General features: G+C 35.5%; 1 protein-coding gene across 3 annotated transcripts in view; it reads right to left on the bottom strand.

Moving 5' to 3' along the window:
- The window catches only part of tbc1d32 (TBC1 domain family, member 32), a 35,772-nt gene that overhangs the window by 4,422 nt on the left and 6,125 nt on the right, over nucleotides 1-25,225 (bottom strand). The window contains exons 11-32 of one of the 3 annotated variants that reach the window (XM_059512303.1): nucleotides 25,064-25,123; nucleotides 24,630-24,732; nucleotides 23,351-23,488; nucleotides 23,161-23,250; nucleotides 22,180-22,322; nucleotides 21,312-21,439; nucleotides 20,744-20,945; nucleotides 19,355-19,434; nucleotides 19,050-19,188; nucleotides 18,281-18,368; nucleotides 17,864-17,982; nucleotides 17,319-17,438; nucleotides 16,473-16,561; nucleotides 11,353-11,475; nucleotides 11,030-11,138; nucleotides 9,474-9,567; nucleotides 8,807-8,932; nucleotides 7,403-7,486; nucleotides 5,766-5,835; nucleotides 4,486-4,601; nucleotides 3,838-3,992; nucleotides 2,440-2,580 (exon numbers count right to left, since the gene is read on the bottom strand). In XM_059512303.1, coding sequence (XP_059368286.1) covers nucleotides 2,440-2,580; nucleotides 3,838-3,992; nucleotides 4,486-4,601; nucleotides 5,766-5,835; nucleotides 7,403-7,486; nucleotides 8,807-8,932; nucleotides 9,474-9,567; nucleotides 11,030-11,138; nucleotides 11,353-11,475; nucleotides 16,473-16,561; nucleotides 17,319-17,438; nucleotides 17,864-17,982; nucleotides 18,281-18,368; nucleotides 19,050-19,188; nucleotides 19,355-19,434; nucleotides 20,744-20,945; nucleotides 21,312-21,439; nucleotides 22,180-22,322; nucleotides 23,161-23,250; nucleotides 23,351-23,488; nucleotides 24,630-24,732; nucleotides 25,064-25,123 — 2,517 coding nt within the window. Of the gene's footprint in view, nucleotides 1-2,439; nucleotides 2,581-3,837; nucleotides 3,993-4,485; nucleotides 4,602-5,765; nucleotides 5,836-7,402; nucleotides 7,487-8,806; nucleotides 8,933-9,473; nucleotides 9,568-11,029; nucleotides 11,139-11,352; nucleotides 11,476-16,472; nucleotides 16,562-17,318; nucleotides 17,439-17,863; nucleotides 17,983-18,280; nucleotides 18,369-19,049; nucleotides 19,189-19,354; nucleotides 19,435-20,743; nucleotides 20,946-21,311; nucleotides 21,440-22,179; nucleotides 22,323-23,160; nucleotides 23,251-23,350; nucleotides 23,489-24,629; nucleotides 24,733-25,063; nucleotides 25,124-25,225 lie in introns of those variants that run through there. The other 2 variants (XM_059512304.1, XR_009424156.1) reach the window with 2 other exon arrangements.

The following is a 25,225-nucleotide window of genomic DNA, read 5'->3' on the forward strand; positions in this document are numbered from 1 at the left end:
GCAAAGATGTATTCAATCTGAGTGCCAATGAAGACATTAATATTGATACAAAAGTATTAATATTTAAAATAAATGCTGTTCTTTTAAACTTTCTATTTATCAAAGAATCCTGAGCATAACATTGTATAAATACAACATGAAACATAAAAGAGAAAATCTAACAATCTAAAGCAGAAGGGCATCAAAATTGATGGTAATAATAAGAAATATTTCCTGAGCTGCAAATCAGAATATTAGAATGATTTCTGAAGGATCCTGGAATAATGGCTGTTGAAAATTCAGCCTTACCATAAAATAAATTACATAGAAAACTGCTATTTTTAATTGTAATAATATTAATGTCATTACTGTATTTTGATCAAATAAATGCAGCCCTGGTGAGAAACTTTTTTTCAAAAACATTTGAAAATTTGACTGACCACAAACCTTTGAACATCACCCAAGTTTATTTTTGACTTTAATCTTGTTTTAAATATAAATCTAACAAAATTACGTAGTTTCTGCTTATAATAGTATTTTCACTGGAAAACAAGACAAAAAATTACTTTGTATGAGTAAAATGTTTCTTGAGGTCAGACAAAAATAAATAAATCAAGTCTCTTAAATCATAATTCAGAAATCCCTTTCATCTACAGGCTTGATGCATTTCTGTTTTGTTTCTGTGGCAGTGAACTATGTTTAGGTCATTTAATCCTCCCTTAGATGCTGTTCAATTATTCTGCGGTATTGTAGATGGGGTTCCAGTTCTGCCACACGTACATGCCTCCTGTACATTCAGACAACTCCAGCAAGCATATTTATACAGCATCGGTGTCTCTCTTTCAGACACTCTTCCTCCTTTTTCTAGAATTCGAAACACTCTCCCCGAGTGCACAGACACGGACGCCCTCTATGATGGAGGTGACACTCAATTTAAAACAGAAAATCTTCTTTCCTTCAGTTTCTGTCCATTCAAAACTAGTTAAAGTTTTAGAACTTTACGTATTTTTGTAGAAACTGCAGTGTTTTTTTGCATTATACTGCTGTGTAAAAGATCCCACAATGATGACCTTCAATCATATATCGACTGCAGACCTTAGCAGATCAATACTTCGGTCTGGTATAAATAATTTTCCCGTCTTTATTGTTTTTATTTATTATTTTATTATTATATTAACAGATGGTCACATTTATATATCATATAAAGAGACGTTTCTTTTTTCATTGTTCACGTAGCGAACTCATGTGAAATTAAATAATCCATCTTACATCCTCTGTTTTACAAAACAATAAAATAAAAAAATAATAATATACGCAAACACACACACACACACACACACACACACACACACACACACACTACAGTAAATCTTAACATGCTGCCTCTAACTGTATGACCAAATGTACTGAAAACAACAATTTCCACAATCTTCATCTGTTAGATTAGTGTAACATTTTGATTTGTAAAACAAAAAAAGCGAATATTTTACGGATGCTACTGAATTCTGAAACCTTGTTTCTGCTTTCCCTTCACATCAAACTAAAGTAAAAAGATTTTTTTTTACAGGAAAACTTCTTTTTTTCGTGTGTCCTTAGAAAGAAGAAAAACATGTTGCTCAGAAAGATTTTAAGCTTATTGCTTAAGTATTTTTATATTTTTAGATGGGTCTATGAGTATGTGTGTGTGTTTTGGTAATTTAAAAATGCTCTTTTTTCATTTTTTCCTATTTTTATATATATAGCTACTAAAAGCATCTTTCAATCTAACAACAGTAGTGAATTTCAGGCACGCGGAGAAATAAGTTTTTAGTCATGTCAGAGGAATTATACAAGATCCAGGCCTACTGAAAGTGTTCAAAGGATAAGGCATCAAAATATATAAATAAACTAAATGCAGAAAACACAGTTACTCTTCAATATATTTGTCCTTGACTGCTAGAAAAAGGTCATATCTGACTCAGACTTGAGGCAGAGATCATGCATATAAACCCCAGAGAGAGCACAGTGTTGAGTAATCACTGAATTTGTCTATGAAGATTGCCAGTCAGTCAGGTCAAAGCAGAATATCCTTGTATTATTATATTCCTACCCTGGCAGTGTTACACTCATTCACTGAGCAATCACGATTCACACCATCAGTGATTTAACTCCCACAGAGGTTTGTGATGAAGTAACATAATATGATCTTAAATACAGGACATCCTGTTGGACATTGTTTGTCTTTTTTTTGGCAATGCTTCGATTAAATTTAAACCTTAAAGCTTCTTTTTTGTTGACAATGAATTGATAAACTATTCTCTTTACAAATTTGGGAAGACGGTTGCTGTTCTGGAACACTAAAAATACCAGATCTGCTACAGAAAATGCATGCATGTTGGCACTGGCAAGTCTGCTTGGTTGTTTACCAACAGAGAGGATTGGTGTGAAGTATTTTAAAATGAAGAACTTAAAACACAGCACCTGAGAGGGAGTGAAGCCAGACATCCTGAAGGCAGAAAAAACCAGAGGAACCTCGGCCTTGAGCAACATTTCGACGTAATGAGCAGTGCAAGAGTAGATGGGATGAATGCCCGACTGAGCGATCTCTATAGGGAGATGTACCTAAAAACATAAAAAAAATAAATCCATTAAAGTATGAAGATGCATTGCGCAAGGTGCAGTGACATTATGCTCCTGGATTAGTTCTTACATGTCATGACTGATCATGAAGTGCAAATGAAATTTGAGAAATCTGTAAAGGGCAAGATCTTCAGTAAATAATGACTATTTTAGTCTGTTCTTGAAACAAAGCAATGATAAGACTTCAGCAGACTCGTACATAAACATAAAACCACTTTTATGATGCCTGCTTTGCCCCCATTTCTGGATTAAAAATCCCCATTTACATTTTATTTCAAATAGAAACATTCTGCAAAGTATCCCCTTTTGTGTTCTCCAAAAAAAAAAAAAAAAGTGTATGACAATGGCACGAGGGTGAGTAAATAATGACAGAACTGTTCCTTTAAGAGATCTGACCACCATGGAAAACAACAAAACACCACACATGCTAATGACACGACCATTAGGAACACGAGAGGACTGAGACAAATGTGAGGGCTGCGTCTTCTCTTTTTCTGATTGTCATCATTGTCTCTCAGCTAAATGATTTACATGCATGGCCTCTCTGACAGCACAGAAATACAGAACTGTAATCAGACAAACTCGTGTGTGTGTGTGTGTGTGTGTGTGTGTGTAGCATTATCATTATCATACAGCTGAAACTCTATTAACTGAGCTCTGTTTACTATCCACTGTTCCGAGAGAGAGAGAGAGAGAGAGAGAGAGAGAGAGAGATTGCTCCATCCAAATTTTATGGGAACCACTGTAATGACTATTGCCCTAGTAATATCATGATATCCAGCATTTCCTCCCAGTATTAACTTTTCTGCAAATGGAGATTAGAATGATAATGCAAAAAAATTGTGAAAGCTACACAAGCATATGCATAATATAAATTCAGAACATTACTAAACATGAGAAGGATGCAGCTGTTATAAGTAGTACAAAATTGCAACCTGGGCTAAGTGCAAGACATTTAAAGGAATAGTTCACCCAAAACACAGCAAGACTGCTTTCATCAAAAATAGAGTAAAAACAGCAATATTGTGGAATATTATTACAATTTAAAACAACTTATAAAGACTTCTGTGTGACATGAACCTTCAGAATGAAGGATTTGCTGCTCAAGAAACAATTTATTAAAAGCAGGTTTTTTAAAAAGGTTTTTTTCCAGGGTTCTTTGATGACAGCTACCCCAGCATGTACTAAAGGTTGACATGAATGAGAAGAAAGAGAGCAATGAAACGGGATGTAACTCACAGAGCTGTGCAGTCTTGGGGGCCACAGAAAGGCAGACGGCAGCAGACGGGAAAAACGCAAGAGCAGACTCAGAGAACGACCCACGTCGCCATGCATGAGCAGAAAAACTGAGGCGGCAAACCAATCATGACCAGGATATCCACCCTGAAAACAGGCTGACCGTCGGGTCAAGGAATCTTCAATACATTCTAGAGGCTGACCTATTTTCTCCAACAGCTACGATGCCAAAATGCTGGCCAAAAAGTATTTAAACATCAATGATCAAAGTCAATGATCTCAAGTGAGTGACATTTATACTTTCATACTCTTTTTTTTTTTTTTTTTAAATAGCATGCGTATGCAATTATGTTTTGGGGCTAATTATTCAAAATTCATTCCAAAAAAATAACTGAAAACAGAAAATGTGACCTATCAGTGGATGATTGTAGATTTTGGAGCTACTATTTGACTAATGCATAACTGATACTAAACTTTTGTCTATAAAGGAAAACAGCATGAAGACTCAAATGGCATTCAGCTGATCATTATGATTCATCCACATTAACATAAATCAATACGTGGTCTACAGCAAATTAGAATATTGTGCACAGACAAATGTAACGTCTGAATTTTCGCTTGATTAATATTATAAAGTAATGAGAAGGATACAGAGCTCAGAAGTGACACTGACTCGTTGTTGAGAGAGGAACTCCTGACAGTGCTTGAGCAGAAGACACAGATCCTGCTCTGAATCTTCTCTCAATAGCTTTAGGAACTTGCCATACCTACACACACACACACACACACACACACACACACACACATACACACACACATACACATACAGTTTTACATGGCAGCTTCATTTAATATCCCATTCAATAAGACCTTGCTAAACAAAGGTGAAAATACATTGTTAAAATGTTCTTCCCCAAACGACAACTTACAGACATTTACATAATAAGAAATTTCTCAAGGCAATATTTCTTGACTAATAAGAACAAATTTCACAACCGAATTAAATTCTGTTTTATCACGCATGTACAGTCTCTCCCTGAGAAACAGCACCAAATGAAGGTTAACAGAGAGTTACAATTATGCCAATGTGCTGAGCACTAGAATGCATTGCCTGATTACAGTCATTGTGGATTGCCTTAAGACAAAATATCTAAATGGGTTCATATTGAGTTTAACTAGAGCGCTGACATACCACAGAATGCCAGTGGCTTTCAGTGAACCTGAAATAATTTATGAATATTCACAAAACTGCAAAAATCACTTTCCTAAGCAGTATTTTTTTCCTGTCATCCAGTACAAAATCGGAACATTGTTAAAGCAAAATACATGCATTTCTTAATATTAAATACATTGTTTTACTTTCATGATAATAATAAAATATAAATGTAATATTTCTGTATATTTCGGTAATATAATGTTTCTGCATGTTTTATAAAGGCAAATTTAAATTACTTTTTAAATGAATTTTACCCCCCCAAAAAAGCTTAACCAGAAAATAACTTTTACTGTACATTCTGATCACAGTGTAACAAGTGCTGTTCTTCCTGCATATTTTTCATCTTGTTTTCCAGCAGATACATTTATTTCAGAAGCAAAACAACTTCAAATAAAAAGTGTGAGAAATTGAGTTTAAAATAAGAACAAAAATCTGCCACTGGGCTAATAAATAATTCAAAAGGAAAACAAGCATTTCATTCTTCATTGACAGATGTGTGTTCTTGTTTCAAGCATCACTTCATTATGTTCACTTTTAATGTTATTTTTTGCATTGCATGCATGCAAAATTTACTGCCATGACTATGAATTTAAGACTTTCTGCTTCGATGCAAGACCTTTTTTAAGGCCTTCATTTGTGAAAGGGAGAATTAAGACTTTTTAAGACCCTGTATACAATACAGTACTATGACAGTACAATACAATTACAATATTACCTGAGGGATATCTCCACACCTAACTGCTCCACAGATGACAGGCTTCGAGTCTTTACACTGTGGTCCACCACTGAAACCAAAAAAAAGAAAAGAAAATCACATCCCATTTGCACCTCCTCTTCAAATACCCATTTAATTTCAGTAATGTGCTGTTAAACAAAATGTGCTGTTAAATAATACATTTTCATTTCAGCATCAGCTTACCCACAAATCAACATCAGCTGCGTGATCTACATTCATCATGCTTAAGAATGGCCTTAATTGAGTGAACGCCCTTGGTGAGACGGAAATGGGCCAACTGATATAATTATGGGGCCATTCCTCCATCCTCATTAATATAACAACAATATCAGGATTGTAATGATGACATAATGCAGAAAGATGTGCACCTAGTGAAGTGACTGGTCTTGACTGGCTGGCAAATGAACCAATAGGAGAGAAGGGCTTAGGCGGAATGACAAATCATACTTCCTGCTGCTCACATCAGTCAGCGATTACGACATGAACGGCTAAGTGAGATGAAGTGTGAGAAGTCACCCCTACTCCTCTGCTAAATGAGAGGGGAGGATACAGACCTAGAGGCAGACGAAAGGAGAAAACGAATGCTAAATTAACATGACACAATAAAACTTGCCATGTTAGGGATCCATAAATATACCCATAAATCCTATTTGGGAAGTTTGGGGGATTGAGAAGTCTGATTAATTTGTCTAAATTCTCATCAATTAATCTATCATTCAAAACTTTACCCAGAAGCTACATTTGATGTCTTCTTTCTATAGTAAACTCAATACCAAAGTATTTAAAAAAAGAGAAACATTTTTACTCGTAGTCTCCGACTCCGGACTTCATAAATGAAAGAGGATGCTTGTCATTAAATTAAAAGTTCATGAGCTTACCAGAACCGAAACCACTAATAATCTCCAGAGTTAACTGACCCCTGACCCTCACCATACTTAAAAACGATTTTTCAAAGAATTTCAACTCTCTGACACTGAATACAAAATGTGATGTTTTGATAGGGTAGACGTTTTGAAAGATGTTTAATTGATGTCATGGAGTCAAATACAAAGCAAAATAATCATACATTTAAAGGTATATCAAATATTAAAACACTAATAGGTTGAGAGGGGTGTGAATTTTGTCAAATCATTCTTTTGAAGTGGTCACACCACTCAAGCGCAAGCCAGAAGATATTCCTTGCAGCTGGGTTTTAAACAAAAAGCATGACCAATGTTATTTCTGAGCACCATTATAAACCCCACAGAGCCTCAAATATTTGCTTGTTTTCTAAATCATTCTACTTGCGTGAATGGAAAGCTGACAGATCTCGTCCAGATGGATTTTTACAATGAGCATACCACGGTGAACTAACAGCATGTCTTAACCAGGTGGGATGCAGAAAGTTTCAAGCAGAAAGCTATTTTTTTTTTCACAATCACATCCAATCAGATAATATTTAATGTTTAATGTATAAGAAGCAGGACTATGATACACAAAGGTATATTCATATATATATAATATGCGTGTTTTTATTCCATATATGCCCTCTGAAGTGAATGATCTCATTGTAAACTGTTTACAAGTTGGTCACAAAAAAAGAAAAATAAATAAACATTAAAGTGGTGTTGTCTGACCTTTATATTCTGCCGGTGGAAAGAAGCAGTCAGTGGATGAAGACGAGAGATGCAGCACGACCCTCTCCAAAAAATCCGCAAGAACTTTAAGAGAAAAGATATGTGAACCGTCAAGGCAATTTCCTTTGAAATCAAACCTCAAATCTCCGGCAAAAGAGCCTCTTTCATATAAGGAGTGGATGCTAGAGAAATCAGAGAATGTCTTGAGCTACAGTACACATACAGTTTACATACAGATCTTTCATGAAAAAGTTTACTTGTAATCTCATTTCTTTAGTGTTGCACATATTTTCCTGTTTGTTGAAATGCATAACTCCAACAATGCTTAAAACTCAGGTTGCACAGTGAGAAAATATGAGTGACTGTTACTTAAATATCACTTTAATTAAGACAGAAAAGCCTAACACAGTGTTACACTGAATCAGACATTGGCAGGCATACAGTAACAGCATGTACAAAGACTGGCCAATGGTAAACATTCACAATATTTAACAAATTCCTTGAAATATTTTACCATCTTAATTCAGAAAAAACACATTCAAAGAGTTTTACAGCTCTATTATTAATATACTGAAAAAACAACAACAATTTTCAAGGATAGGCAAAGGTGGCAAATTTCAAGGATAAAGACATAGACGTAACAGACATCAAGGAACATTGTAAATAAATGCAAATCACTTTGTTTTTAAAAAACAAGTGTGCACTTCATATTGTAAACGATCTATTCTGAATTTACAGAAACTGGTCTGCATAAATTTATACGTTTTCTTTTCCAAAATAAATAAAAGTTGGAACATATAATGCAACAGAGCTGTTTTGAGCTTTTCTTTATCATTTTATTTGTTTTTCCCCCAGCAGTCATAATTTTGTTTTTTATGACTATTTTCCACTATCTCTCTGACCCTTAAAATTAAACAGGCCGTTTTGTGCTGTTGTGCCTTTAGGTCATCTATGTAAATGCCCTGTTTGCATGTGAAATGAGTAACAACACTGACTCACAAGCTGCGGCTTTGCTGTCAAACTCAATATAGTTTGTGCTGCCCCATCCTTCAACAACAGCCTCTTAGCAAAGCCTGCATTGCATTATGACAGGATCACGAAACAATTTGCTCTGAAAATTGCTGCTGAAAAGAATAGGATTGTAGTAGGATAGGTTAGCTGCTGAAAAGGATGGTATACTGTACATTCTTCTGGCGTGAAGAAGAAAGGTCTGGGCCTGAGACCCTCTTATTAGTTATCCTACGTCATCCTTATTCCCTCACGGCGACCGGCCAAACATATTGTTTTAAACAGATATCTGATTCCTCAATTTGACCCCTTTAAATGCATTAAAACTTCAGTATAAGATTAGAGAAGCTGGGCATCTTGCTGTGAATTTCAGACAGAGCTGAATGTGGGTCATACCATATCCAGTGAGGGTGTTTGACTTTGTAGCCATGATCTTGCAGAACTGTCTCCTGCAGTCTTCCATCCAGCTAGCATCTCTCTCTGTTTCTTTAGACGAGGCCAAGAAAGCACTGATCTCTGACTCTGAGAAGAAACACCGTTCATTTTTAACAGTCAAAATGATTGTCTTCTGGCAAAAACATTTGAACACAGTACACAACAAATTCATTTACTTATTACATGCCCTTTGGCAATCTGTGACTTTGACTTGTAACTACTAACTGTATAACTTCTTGGCCTTCAAAATAACAATATACTGTCTCAAGCCTAACATTTAAAGACAGGTCGAAATAAACACAGAGGCACTGAATAGGCCTTCATCCACATACTGATGCTTCTTCCTGAAGGAAGGGTGTTTTCTAGACGTTAAGAACCTCTAGACTCTATTTATTGAGCTGGAAAAAGCTGTCACATTGAAATTAAAATGTATAGCTGTAACAGTAAAGAAGAGAAATGAGTCCGTCATAAAGAGACAATGTGTCCTTGAAGTTACTACAACGCAGAACCATGTAAAACACTTAATTAAACTAACGGTTAAATAAGAGAATTGCTTTCATAAATTACATAAATATCACATAACACATATATACAATAGTATCTAATGCTTTAAACAGATTGTTCTTACCCTGTTTAGTGCGAAGAGTCTTGGGCATGTCAAGGATGTAATATTTAGGCAGGGGGTATGTAGACACCATTGGCCATGGGTAAGGGTCATTCCCCTAAGGGAAAGATGGGGCACTTTCCATAAATATGGTATACTGTGGTTTCCAATTATATATTTTTTTAAGTGACAGGAGGCACAATCGCATGGTTTTATTAACTTTTAAGCTATTAAGGTATATAAGATAACACTGTACAATGTAATTTTGTCATATTATGTTGAACTGTTATTTAATGTGTTGCAGAAAAAGTTAAGCAGCTGTTTCCAACATTGACAATAAGAAACATTTTTGAGCATCAAATTAAAATATAAGAATGATTTTTGAAAGATCCTGTGATAGTAAAGACTAGATTAATGATGCTGAAAATTCAGCTTTCCCATCACAGGAATAAATTATATTTCTCACAATACAGTAATTACTGTTTTACCGTTCATGATCAAATAAATGCAACCTTCGTGAGCTTAAGAAACTTTCAAAAACATAAAAAAAAAAAATTGTAGTGTAGTAACTGTAGTGCATTTTAAATTATTTTAATTTCATTTTAATTTGGTAAAACATGATACTCACAGTAGCCGTATCATAGTTGTGAGCACAACACTGTTACCACATAAACATTTTCCGAATATATGGAGAAAACACATTTATCTTCACACCATCCTTCGGTCTAAAACAAGCCAGACACTAGCACCGAAGACAGCTTACTCAGGGAATTCAGTCTGACCTTTTTTTTTTTCTTTTTCTAAAAGCATTCCATTTCATTGTGCCAAACCACATTTTTTTTATTGCTACAATAATAAGTATTTATTGCAGTTTAAAATCAAGAGTGTAATTTCAGTATAAAACAAATGAAAAACAAAGGAATAGCAGGGCCCTGTTTGTCAAACACAAAAGTGTGCAGGTTTATTTTTAGTTCCAGTCGTTGCAATCACCTAAAGATGTGTTGAGTCATCAACCAGAGCCTTATCCTATATGTCATGAATGTCATATTCTGTCATCACTCAAACGGTCACATACGCATCTACTGCCTTGTTTACAAATCTCTTTACATTACAAAAGAGGCTTTATCTGCAATCTTTATCTGATTCCTGAGACATCTGATATACATTCTACATAAGGCAACTGACAAAGCAGCAGTAAACCCCTCCATGGAGATTATGTTGATATATGAATACTGATATATTAGACCCTATTTATTTTTCTCACATTCAAAATATGGGATGAAGATAAGGCATCTTAAACTAGAATATTGACTGGGGACTATTACAATGACCGCAAAATTGTAAAAAGCATCCTGCATTCAGTAACATTAAATCTCATTTCACATACCTTTTCCGAACAGAATATCCAAAATAAAACTGCTTTTAAATAGTAAAAAAAAAAAAAAAAATGTGTATTGCAACCAAATTACATCTGGTGACATTTTGCTTCCGTGGTATTATATCTACAACATGATCAACTCAACACAGTTTATTGTACTATACATACAATAGATAAGGAAGGAAAAGGGAGATGCTCTCACTCTCTGCAGGGCTCTGGGAGGAAGTCTCCTCTCAGATGGGCCACCAACTGTACCGATTCGAACAAGGATATGGTTTCTTTCCACAGACAGTCCATCAATGATGAATTCCCTGAAGAACAAACAATATACAGAATAAATATATACTGTATCTAAAGTATGCTCACATTGTTAATTCAAATTATGTACAGTAGCCTACAGTAAATAAAAAAAAAAGTTTTTTAAATCTATTACTTTTGGAAAGTGACTGTTGGTTGACTCTGAATTAGTGTGTCGTGCAGAACTACATTCAAGTAAATAAAGGAAAGTGAGAGACGGTCACTCACCCTTCACCTGAGGGCGGCTCTGTGACACTGTCCCTCTGACCCTGCAGCAGTAACTCAGAGAGGTTATACTGAGACTCCAGCAGAAGAAAAGAATCCAGGTTACAGCACAGCACGCTCAAGAGCCTGAAAGAGCACAGATAGAACAAAGAAGTGTTTACCGGAAAACAACTAACGGTAACCAGCAACATTACTTCAATTTTACATAGCTGAAAAGTGAAAAATGCTGGTTTATCATCTCCCAAAATCTTTAGCAATCCATATTCATGACAGTATTAAAAAAAATCTATGACATTTGCCTTTAAAATCAGATGTGGAGCATCATTTTAAAATCAATTCTGATCAAGTTTACAGCCAGCAGAAGTTGTGTGTACACTATTGGAGAATATTACATTTAAACTCCAAGACGCATTACCAGGGAAATTAGCATGTAAGCTGTGAGAGTAATAAATCATGAAATCCTGCACTGGACTGATGAGATGAAGATATTCTGTATGAGTGGAGAACAGTATAGTGACACATTTCAGTTCTGGAGAAGCCAGAGGGGCTGAGCTGCTAGAATGGTGAGGTGACACAGATTTTCCTCTCTAATGGTTTCTAATGATGGGATTCAATGCAGCTGAGCAAAGCTGATTGTCGAGGGTTTTCAATGCAGCCATTAAATGGCACTGTACTGTGACAGAGATTGAATCAGTGCAGCATCAGCGCTTCGTTTGAAGCTAAAAACTACAACAGTTTTCAATCTACATTTTCTTACTACAAACTGCATCTACTGTAAAGGTAGAAACTCTAGCTGTGTGCCTATTTGCATACTATACTATACCCAAAACTATGCACCTTGGAAAATAAATACTGAGCATGCAGTGAGTGTTCAAGTATTAGCATACTACCACACTGTATCACTGAGACTGGATGCAACTGTTTTATAACCTTCCTACAGCAACTTAAAATTCATAAATCATTTTTTATGTTTAAACTCTCCTATCTCACCTTAAAATTGCATACCCAACTATAAACCATTTGCAGGTAGGTGGAAAGAGCAAAAATGTCTTGAATTTGTTCTCGATCATTAGACATGATGTTATAGTGCCTGAAACCAGTTAACTGGAGATGTGCCTTCAGACAAAACCGCTGGCTAAGCCTTAGCTCTGGACGCAGTCTATTCTCTGCTAATGGACAGCGGCTGTGATCACAAGAGTGAACTGTCCAAAGCATAATAACTGTCAGATGTTTGGATACTGATAATCCTAACAGCACTCAGCTCTTCAAAGTCTAGGCAATGCTATACGTATTGATGCTCCACTGATGAAAGATTCTGTGATGCAACACAAAAGCCAGAAGATTTTAGATTAGATTCACAATTGCAAGAGAAAGGGATTTCGATAATCTATTATGTGTCAGAAATACATCAGCAGTGGTGATAAGCCTAAAATGTAAACATTTGTACATCATATACAGTGCCACTTGAAAGTTAGCGAACCCCTTGCAGAATCTGTGAAAATGTGAGTAATTTTAACAAAATAAGAAAGCTCATACAAAACGCATGTTATTTTTTTAATTAGTACTTTCCTGAGTAAGATATTTTACATAAAATGTTTACATTACATTAAATAGCTGAAATAATTAAAATAACCCCATTCAAAGGTTTGTGGACCTTGTGTATGGTTACCTGGATGATCCACGACTGTTTTTTGTTTTGTGATGGTTGTTCATGAGTTCCTTGTTTGTTCTGAACAGTTAAACTGAGCAGCGTTCTTCAGAAAAATCCTCCATTTCCTGTGGAATCTTAAGTTTTCCAACATCTCTTGCATATTTGAACCCTTTCCAGCAGTGACTGTATGGTATTGAGATCCATCTTTTCACACTGAGGACAATTGAAGGACTCAAACACAACTATTAATAAAAGGTTCAAACATCCACTGATGCTCCTGAAGGAAACACGGTGCATTAAGAGACAGGGGGTGTAAACGTTTGAACAGGATGAAGATGTCCATATTTTTTTTCCTACATTTAGTACTGCCCTTCGAAAGCAAAAGAAGATACTTGCATATTTCCCATGAAACAAATTAAGTACAATTTATGCGGATCCTTAAATTCAAAAGTTTTCACCCCCGGCTCTTAATGCATCGTGTTTCCTTCAGGAGCATCAGTGAAGGAAGCATCTTTTATGTAAAATATCGTAGTCAGGACAGTACCACATACAAAATAACATGCATTTTGTATGATCTCTCTTATTTTGATAAAATTACTCACATTTCCACAGATTCTGCAAGGGGTTCACAAACTTTCAAGTGGCACTGTTTATATGATAAAGTTAAGATTTTAATATATTATCTATTAATATAGACTATAATAATATATAATTATATCAGATAATATATATTCCTGTGATGGCAAAGCCAAATTTTCTGCAGCCATTACTCAATTACTACATCAAAATTTACATTTTTATCTTAAAGAAAAATCAAACACCTTTACAGGACAGATACATAACTAACAATACTGGTTAACCACAAATATTCTTTTATTGCATAATCTCAAATCTGACACAAGGGGGCGATTTACACACCCGGAGTAACTGAGCTGCATGCTGATATTTCGCAAACGGACCATCTTCCACAAACACAAGAGTGTGTGATTGGTTCATATATATGTGGGTCTCTCCACAGACACAACAGTCACAGTTTTGTCATTTCCCACAGACCCATGCCCAAGAACTCATGTTGTTTTATGTGCCTGTTCACCTGCCATCCCAACAGCCAGATATCTCTGAGGCAATCTCTATTCATAAACCAAATAGGTCCCTAAAATCCGTCTTGGTCTCCTATTCCTAGATCGAGGCTCCATTGCAAAGGAGATCGAGCCTTCGCTGTTGCTGGTCCTAGTCTATGGAACAATTTACCAGCTTCTGATTAAATTAACGCTAAATTAATTACTAAAATACATAATTAACATCTTTTGTCAATAGCTTTTATCTAGCCAAGTCAATTTTTTTGTTATATTGTGTTTAGCGGTTTTATAATGAGTAATTGTATAAAATCTGGCTGCTGTTATCATTACTCCAAGCAATGTCATCCGTTAAATCTTGTTAGTGGAAATCACAGTTTACGGTTACTTTAAGAGTTATCTTAGATAAGTAGACAAGAATTCAAAAGAATGAACCTTGACTCACTTCTGGTTGCTGGTTAGCTTGCATTATGTGCTGATCAAACACTGTGTGGAATGGATATTTTCTGAGACTTCCTTCCTCTGGAATGATGTAATCTAGTAGATGTGGGCAGATAACTGGAAGGTTGCTGGGGAGTGGTAATATCACTTATTTAGTAAACAGACTTGAAGATTTCCCAGTGCAGATTTCGCAACGTATTCAAGTTGGTCATGTGGATTCACCACACTTAACAGAAGAAAGTTGCTTGGTTTGAAAGTGATCTCTGTTAGCTGTGCTTCATACATCATTATTGACAAAAGGCACCCCCCCCCCACCCAGTTTCACGGAATTTCACTAATGTGACAACACCTATTTCTGAGGACCAGACCATCATAGGGGCTACCACACACATTTCTTTCTTCAGAAAATCGAGTTAGTAATTGATACTTCCTCTTTATTTCTCTGTATTACTCTCCTTCATTTCATCTCACTAACTTTTGAGTGCATTTACAATGCATTATTATGAACTGTTCCAGATAAGCTGGGTAATTATGAAAATGCTACATTTATATATATTTTTACCAGAAAATGCCTGAGGATCTCCCTCTGGTCTATGTCACAACTTACATCTGGACTTTATTAAGGGAAAAACAACAAAACTAACATGACAGCAACAAATGAACAGCATTCAGTTTCATCATCGCAATCAATCTTTAGATTGCCAAAGGCAACTTCCTCTGCACTGAGGCGAAATGCCATATAAAGATTTAGATTCAGGCGGAATAACACAAACGCATGCTAAGAAACACACACAATGTTTATTTAAAATCTCAATCAAAATTGTGATGTTAATCTAAGATCTCAGCTGTCATGCTCCACAGTGTGAATTAAAATGATTTGAATACTCAAGAAAGACACCTTTTCGTATCCATTTCATTTTTACATTTAAATAGATAACCTAATCTTCTGAGATTGAAAAAACTTGTTGTACTCCACCTCAGTGGTTCTCAACAGGGAAAAACAAAGCTGAACCAAATAATAACTTCTGCTGTCAAAGGCCATGCATCGTATTGACCTCTACAGTATTTTGGCACTAGACTAATTAGGTAGATGCCAACATTGGCAGGTTGCTCATCCATGAAAAGCACCAATAAAACTACACGAGACAAAATAAAACACGATAAAATAAATAAGCTCACTTACTGAGAGCGTAAACATGGTTTACGCTGACCACAACGTGTTTTTTCTAATGAGAAACCAGCATGAAACCACTGAAGGTCTGATGAGTTTTTCAAAAACAACAGGATCTGAACACACAGTAAATCAGCAAAAAAGAGAGCCTATATAAAATTCAGGTTCTATCATGTAATAAATAATATAGTTGAGCTGTTCATGGTAATATTAATACATTATTTTTATTACTACCTTGTTCCTTATACTCAAATAATTTTTCTTTTTAGAGTCCTAGATTCAGGTTTCTAAAAAACGCTCTTTATGAAATGTGGTAATATTGGCATAATCCTTTTTAATATAAATACCACTGGTAGGGGAAATAATCGCAGCAGCACTATTTATCTATGTAAATGTGATCTCAGCCTGCGGTAAGTGATCTAAAGAGCTAACCCCATTCTGTTTCTTATAAAAACAGAATTTATTTTTAAACTATGGTAATTCCTTGATACGTGTTGACCGAATTCATCAAAAGTGCTCCTTTTAAATGAGTAGGTAGATTTCACCAGTCTTTCAATTCTACTTCCTTTGAGAGCCTGAGAACTTATTCATATCTTGGTATCACCCTGTCTGGCATTAATTCCGAATAATCATAGCACAGAGAACACAAAGGGCTGAATCAATCAGCCACTGATCCCCAGAGAAAAAAGGCTAATCAGATAATAAAGCTCTATAAGGACCCTCTATCAGTTCTGTGCCCTTCCTGTCCATTTACTGGTAGAGAGGACTGAACTATTGATCTTACCTCAGGCCAAACGTGTGGGACTGCTCATAGTTGAAAAGGGAGTGAATCTTTGCGTCAGAGTTAATAATGATGAGGCGGTCCATCAGGTCCTGAAGGGAAGAGTGAGTGATTATCAAAAATGCATGATTTCAAAATAATTGTAACAGGGACCACAGCTAGTCCTGGGATGTGTGGTACAATCGATCAAAGTCTGCCCTCAAACTGTCATGATTAGAACTGCAAATAAAGAAAATCTGAGCTTAAATATCACATTCATTACATATATTAATACATTTTAAATAATGAATTATTCTTGTATGGCAAAGCTGAATTTTAGCAGACATTATTCCATTATTCAGTGTCACAAGATCCTTTAGAAATCATTCTAATATGCTGATCTGGTGCTCAAGAAACATATATATATTATTTATATATATATATACACACACTCAAACTTATTTATATATATAAGTACACTTAAAAACAGCTACACTTGAAAACAGCTGCATATTTATTTTATTTTTTGTAGAAACAGTGAAACATTTTACTGGGATTCTCTGATCAATAGAAAGTTCAAAAGAATAGGATTTATTGGAAGCAGATTTTACTATAACCTGTCACTTTTGATCAGTTTAATATCAGTTAATATTCACTTTATTCTGAATACAATTTTTTTGAATTGTAATGTATATACTGTAGTGTATATACTATGGATAACTTTCTACCTTTAGTCTGCTTGTACTGAGTAATCACTCAATAGATCAAGGTCAGTGAACAGACAGTGGACGGCTCATGATTGTGGGTTGAGACTAAACATGTAGGCCAGTATTGGTTTGAGACGCAGGCTGTCCAGTCTATTGTACTCACTAAAACTGATGTGGCCATCTCTCTCAGATTGTACTCGGTCTTATCAGGAAGCGCTTGATGTCCCAGCAACTCCCACACAGCGTGAGGTGAAGAAAGCAGATTCACTAGAGAGAGGAAGGACTGCGCACACACACAAAAATTACTACAGCTCACTTATAACCACTTTGAAATAGACACTCTAAAAAATATATTATTTATATTTTCGGCCAAATAATGTAAGAGGATTTTTTTTTAAGGCTTATAAGCTTTTATCAAAATGTATTAATTTGCCACTGGTTAATGTTAATCAAGTAAAATGAGTTGTGAATGCAATTTCATGTTGACTTTCAAGTGGTCGGTGTCTGATTGTGTGCACTTCTCCTAAAATGATTTATTTATGGTATTACTCAGTGTAGATTCTACAGGCACACTGTGGAAACTGGAAATCAGAGCCTTATCTAAATCCATAAAATCTCAATGAAGCATGGCATTTGCTTCTAAATAACTGTAAATAGCAAAGCATTACTGAATATTTATTGCAAGGTAAATAGTGGGGGAGTCATAACCTTGAGGCAGCTCCTGTCAATAGGGTCCATTGGAGTAGATTTTGGATGGACCACCCTTACATCCTCTCGACCACATTCCAAGGCTGACCACAGCTCCACCACAATCGTCTGAACAAATCCTGAAAATCCGCTCAAAGTTTAACTAGTTTAACAGCATCAGATCCTAATTTTCCATGTTAAAACATAAGCCTCTGTATTAAGCAATGCTGTCTCAGTAAATAATGTCATGTACAAGCCCTAAATCAATATAGTAACAGGAAATGTAATGATTGCAGAAACACTAACAGTGTACAATACATTCAGAAAATTTTTAACATGACCTTTGCTGTCTGAATCTATAAGGAGAAAATGTAGAAGATGCTGCTCTTAACTCTCAAGATGTACATTTAATTGGTCATAAATGAGTCTTCTAGCTACCTGAGCTTTGCAAGGCCGTGATGCCTGGGGCTGTAGCGGCCACCTGGGTCACCATCACACCGTAACCAAACTTCTCACACCTGCTGACCTGAGATTAGAGTAAGAATGGAGGAAATACACAGTAATCGGTTATCTTTCTGAGTCTAGCAACTTCTCAAATAATAATAACATTCATTGTGCCCCATGACAACCGAGTAGACATAAGCAATAAAACAAATGCTTGCTACAAAATTGTTTATAATTTTTTTTTACCAGATTTGTATTTTCCTAATTAAAATAAGTAATGCTTGCACATGCAAGACTCATTACCACTATACTAGGGCACTTTGAAGTGTTGCTACATATATTATAAGATAAAACAATATGTTGACCACCATATTGAGATCACATGATCATCATCAGACCCAACACCAAAATATAGAAAAAAATATTTATTATTATCACAGGTAAAATTGTTTATTTTATATAATGTTATTCATCTTATTGCAAACCTCTACTGATTTTTTGGAAGACATCTTGAAGAATTGTGGTAACCAATTTTGGTTCCAAATTGACAACACTTTTTTTGTTCATACAATTAAAGTCAATGGGAAATGAAACTGTTTTATTACTAACATTGTTCAAAATATCTTCTTTTAGAAGAAACTGAAGGACTTGAGGGTGAGTAAATGATCCCAGAATTATCTTTTTTGGGTGGATTATTGTATCACTAGCCACTTAAATAATATCAGAATAAAGCACTTTTGAAAGTGGCATCTGGTTTTAATACCTGTAGTTTTTTGGTAAATCTTGAGAACATGTAGGTGACACACTCATTGATGGCTCCAGTCTGTTGAAGGAGCAGCAGTCCTTTTGGTGTGGCAGCGAAATTCAGCAGATTGTCCAACAGCATCTCTTCCCAGGCCACCCTGCAGAACAAAGACAAAAGATTCAGCATGAATGCAAATTTTTTCTAGTTCTTGTTGATTTATTTCCACAAAACAGTGCTGGCAGGCCAAGCTCAAGTTTAGCACAGAAACAAACAGCTTGTGTAGGAACAAGAGAACACTGGAGGCGTGATGGAGGCATACTCACACGCTCTGCAGCTCCTGGGAAGTGATCACTGGGGGAGCTCCAGGAACAGGAGTGGGAACTCTCTCCGACACGGAGCTTGTCTGTGGGGGAACAGAATTCACTGTCAGGCTGGACTGCTACACGGCATTTATACCCTTCGCCTAAATAATGAGACGACGCGTTGAATGCAAAGTTGATTCTTCACACTGCTCCAACTCGACCTTATGAAGGCAGGGGAACCCCGGGAGGTTTCATTACTGATGGCGCATCACTTTACTGCTTCTTATGTATTCTACAAATCCTCTTCACACAGCCCACAGAAAGGACGTAGTTCTTCCAAAATGAATACTGTTTTGCTTGGGGAACAAACACTGTAGGCTGTAAATCTGCTGTCCACACGAAGTTAAAAAACGCTTTATTTTGGCTGTGAGATGACTGATAATAACAAAATATACATTCTCAATAGGCAGAATTCCATGTTTTGTCTCACTAAACATGTTTTAGTGAAATGTTATTATGAATTAATAAACAAACCCAAAAATTATTTTAACACAAATTAAGTTTTAAGCTGAATGCTAAGAGATACTCTACTGATTAAAAGTTTGGGGTCAGCAAGTTTTTGCTTTATTATATTTTTCCCATTATTCCATTATTATTTATCTATTTAAAGAAAAAAGAAAAAGAAAATTTCATATTCAAAAAGCATACATTCCATTTGTTAAAGGTGATGGTAAAGTCACTTATAATGCTACAAAAGATTTCTATTTCAAATAAATGCTGTTATTTTGAACCATTTATTTGGTATTTATTTTTGATTCTACAAAAATACTAAGCACTGTTTTCAACATAATAATCATGTTTCCTGAGCACCAAATCTGCATTTTAGAATTATTTCTGAAGGATTGTTTGATCGTTTTGATTCCATAAATGCAGCCTTGGTGAACACAGCAGACTTTTAAAGTCATTTGAAAAAAATCTTATGAAAATTTTGAACAGCAGTGTATTTGTCAGTATGAGACAGGGAGGGGTCAGATTCCCAGACAAAAATTCATCAGACAATTTAGTAGATGATGTGTTCCAGTCAGTGATAAACATGACAACATCAAGGACAGATTACACAAGTTACTTTATGGTTAAAGGATTGCTTATTAAAGTCACCAAAAACTATTTGCCACTGACCCCGTAACATTCATACAACCACAGATCATCATAAGACTAAATATGATGAAATTCTGGCTGTTTATTTAATCATTGAACATATGTAGGTTTAAAGCACACAAGGGCATGATTGTCCACTCCATTTTAATTGAAAGGGTCTACCTCTGTTGTTATTGTATTGTAAGTCTGGAATGAACAGTCAACTAAAGAGTAAACTGAATAAGTGAGGGCGCTAGTGTGTATAAAGGTCACCGTTCTCCAGGCTTTAGCGATGCACTCATGCAGGCTGTATGGCCGTAGAACTTGCAGCCCCTCGCAGGTGTTGTACATCTGCCGACAGACAAAGATGAAGGCCCCGCTCACAGCAGGAGGAATCTCCAGCTCGCTGAACACATGCAGCTCTTTAGACAGCAGCCTCTGGGTAAACTGTACCACCACATGTGCTGCTGAAATACTGTGGAAATAACAACATATTTCAACACGGTAATATAATACCATATTAAAAACACTTGGACCTCTGAATATTTTTAAACTGCACTTTTAACTGCTGAAATGTGTTTGGGCAAATGAATGGTGGTACAGATGTATTCATTGACAATCTGGGCTATGCTATGCTATTCTATTCACATTTTGTTTCTTTTACAAAGATTGCTACAACTCATCTCACTGAAGATACAGGTGTCAAAGGTTCCCTTCTTTTATTAAGAAACTCATTCTTTTATCTATGCATGTTGATGATATATATGGCACAAGTGCCGACTAGTTCAAGATGACACTAGCAGGAAGAAGAAATAATGAGAGCAATATTAGATTTACTTACCTTTCACCCTCGGCCGAGACGAGATTTCTGTCATAAAGCAGGAGTGATAAACCTCGTTCGGTACTAGCGATCCTCGCCAGTGTGTCTGCTATGTGTGTCAAGGCACTTTCTAGGGAATTTAATTTGGGCTGCAACAAAAGACAAATTGGAAATGCTTGGGGTGAACAGTATAATGCATATAAAAGGCTGCAGATGAGGTCTCTGATTAGATGTTATATGTAAGGTTACTCTTATTTCAAGATTTAAATTAACAGGCTTCTTCTGTAGTGCTATATCTAAAAAATTTTTTTTTAAATATTCTGTTTATGTTTTCCTTGAAGATACATCATGAAAATGGCATCAGTTCCTTTCTTATATGTGCTGTCACAAAGTTAATATGGAATCCATCGTGTTATTTTAAAATATATCTAATATATTGTTTTGTTCTATTTTTTTAATAAATTCAACAAGGATTCATTGAATTGATCTAATGTGACTGTGAAGACTGCTTTCAACAACCAATAATAAAAAAATTGTTATAGCTGCACCCTAATATGTATGTACTGAATGAAATGTATATACTATGGCTACACAGGGAATTGTTGTTTCAATGTTAAAATAAATAAATAAAATCCAATGGAATTGATGTCACGTTATCATAAATTCTTCCCGTGTTAGTATTTCAATGCCTATACAGTATTCAGCAACTTTTCTTTTTGCGGGAGTGTGAACTACAGTACTCGTGAAGACTGCCAACGTTTTTCATATCAATTCAATGAAATTTTTTTAATTATATAAAACTGTAGAATAGGGCCTAGTTTAGAATGATTTCATAATCATGTCTAGACTCTTGATTACGTGCTGATGGGAGTGTTCACGTTGTGCTGACCAGCTTTCCTTTGAGCAGGGAGATAACAGGAGCCAGGAGAGTTTCTATGACAGGGACCTGGTAGAGACACTCCACAGCACACTCAGTGCGGTCACACAGGGTCCTTAACACCTCCATCACAAGATTAGTGGGGGACAGGGAGTCTAGAGAATACACACAAACAAACACACACATACACACTTCTGTGGTAACTTGTTAGGAGCTTCAGGACACCTTGTTTGTTATCGGCCTTAAGTGTTACTGCAGAGCTCAGTTAATGAATGATTTAAAGTGCAGCACAAACTGCCCAATAAGAAAAAGAAATGGGAAAAAAAGAAAAACATAGCCTCTCTCTAAAAAAAAATAATAATGTGCTTCAATATGTGATTTGTGCTTTATGCTAACTGGTTAAAGCCTGGTTCACCTGAAAATGAGAATTCTATCATCATATGCACCAAATTTGTAAGACTTTCTTTCCACTGTGGAACCCAAAATGAGAAATGCTGAATAATCTGAGGGTCAATGTTTTCGATGCAGTTAAAATAGATGGGGATTGAAGGTTTCAAACATTAAAAGGGACATGGATATTATTCAAAAAGGCACTTTTTATTTTGTGTTCCATGCTAGACAGAAAGTCATATAGGTTTTGAATGACACAAAATTGAGTAAACGATGACAGATTTACATTTTTTTGTGAAAATAAAGATCCTAATTAATAATCAGTCCCACATAATAATATGCTGTAACTAAGTATTCTTGATAAGACTGAGTCATTTATTTTCCCAGAGAAGTGAGGGACATTAACCGGAAGATATAATAAAAGTTTATCCTGGCACTAACAGTAATGTCACTATGAGATGGGTGATTTGACACACCCATATTAGCACTAACATCTACATAAAAAGTCATAAAAATCCCATGCTTAGACTTTAAGACACAGGCGTGGTTGATTCTGAGCTAGAGTAGATCAGAGTTGATCACTCTAGTATTCTTATAACCCACCTGCATGTGTCATCTCACCGCAGGATGGTTTTGGGTGTTGGTACATGATATTGATCAGAATCACAACCAAGTCGGTCAAAGTTACCGGATCTGAAACAGACAACAAATGTAGAGATGGTTTAGTGAGTCAGACTTATTCTTCTCAAACATTATCCACAATCTGGGTAAGTTTCCTCCCTTCTGAACCTACCTCTCCGCTTCTTCACTTTAATGGGAAAAAGTTTCCTTCCATTAATGTACATCACAAGCCTCCCGAGCACACACAGCGAGTGAATGAAGTAAACAAACTCCAGCTCTTTAGAAGTGTAGAGAGTTCTCTGAGCAGGGCCTGAGGGGCAAAACACAAGAACATCTCATTCGTAGAGCAGGCTCTAAGTGGATTCAGTCATTTGCATGTGACCTCCTGTTTTTAAATTAGCACTGAAATCTTAAAAAAACCTGAGTGCAGAAAGGTTGAATATTTGAAAAGCATTAGAGAAGAAGTGGAGTGGTTAGGATTATTTTCTGAATTCCATAATCAGAAGAAAGAAATTATATACTGCTTCAGATTTATAAACCAATTAAATAATATTTTTTAAATAGAAAACCATAAAGATAAATATTTTTAATTTCATTTTAAATAAAATAAAAAAATATTCTGTGTTTTTTCATATAATTCTCATGACAAATTACAGTAAGTACATTTCCTCCAATGGCTCCCATAATGCAAAAAAAGTAATTCTCCATACTGTAATTATGAGTTTTGATGGTATACCTCGTTTAATTTATGCTGATTAAAATAAATAAACTGCACTCATCTAATCGGAATCCTCATTATGTACAGAAGTAAATTTAAACAAGCATCATTAAAATGTCTGTACGTTAAACAACTGAGAATTTGTGAATGGAAATGTCCTGAATTGCCATGATAATGATGGAATATCTTTTTTCCTTTTTTTAAATGTCATCTGTATGTTTCTATGATATTCACCAGTTAGATATTTTACAAGTGTTTTGACCTTTTAAAGATAAGGTAAATTGATTCCACTGAAATGTGACATCTGAAATTTGTTGTAATACTATACGAGTAACCAAAGTGACTGTGAAACAAACATAAACTGACCCTGATTACAGAAACTAGATAAACATCTTTTGAATACTGCTGATGTGCTATGAATGTTTTACAGCTGTGGGTGGTTTGAAAGTCTGATTGCTATGGCTTGTGAATACAGCAGAAGATCAAGTCAATACTGTGTGCATGCTTTGGTGGTTTTCTTTTTTTCATGCGAGTCTTCCAACTACAATACAGAATCAGAATTCTTGTAAAGCTCTTCACTATCCACAATTTTTTTAAATTATCTCTGGCAATGGTAATCTAGCTAGTTGACCATGAGAGGACAGTCTGTAGCAGCAAACAGGGGAACATAAGCCATCTGTCAGATAAAGTATGATACTCCATGTGCACATTGTGGGTAAAAGTTCAGCCGTACCAATCTGCTGATGTTCAAGGCTGTGGATAATTTCCAAAGTTTCTTCTCTAACTGAATCACAGGAATCGAAGTAATAAATGCACTGCTGCAGAGCATTAACAATCTGGGGAAAAGGATCCATAAAATCCATAATTAATTACTTGAATACATTATATCATTAGCACTGAAAGAAAAACTGTCCATTTCACCAATTACATTTAAACTAATTAAAAATTTAAGCCAGTGAATGTTGATTATGTTTGGAATAGAAAATTATAATACAACAAAATAACTTATTTCTACAATGTAGAGAATGAATTCTGTGCTATTGCATATTTTAGATGTACATCATTAAAAACATGCTCAAAAAAATCACGTGACAACAATGTAGTGCAATTTTTTTTAGAGTCTACTATAGTTTTTACTGCATGGTATAACTACTTGGTATAACTCACCAAAGTCTTGTATTTCCTCTCCAGAAGTCTTAAGACAACAGTTCTGCTGTAGTAGCCATGCTAGGAGACAATAATTTGACATCCGTTTTAACAGAATTACATACTGTATACATTATTTTACAGGAAACGTACCTAAACAACCTAAACCAAGAACAATAAATA

Source organism: Carassius carassius, chromosome 27 (assembly GCF_963082965.1).
Source record: "Carassius carassius chromosome 27, fCarCar2.1, whole genome shotgun sequence".
Classification (NCBI taxonomy): Eukaryota; Metazoa; Chordata; class Actinopteri; order Cypriniformes; family Cyprinidae; genus Carassius; species Carassius carassius.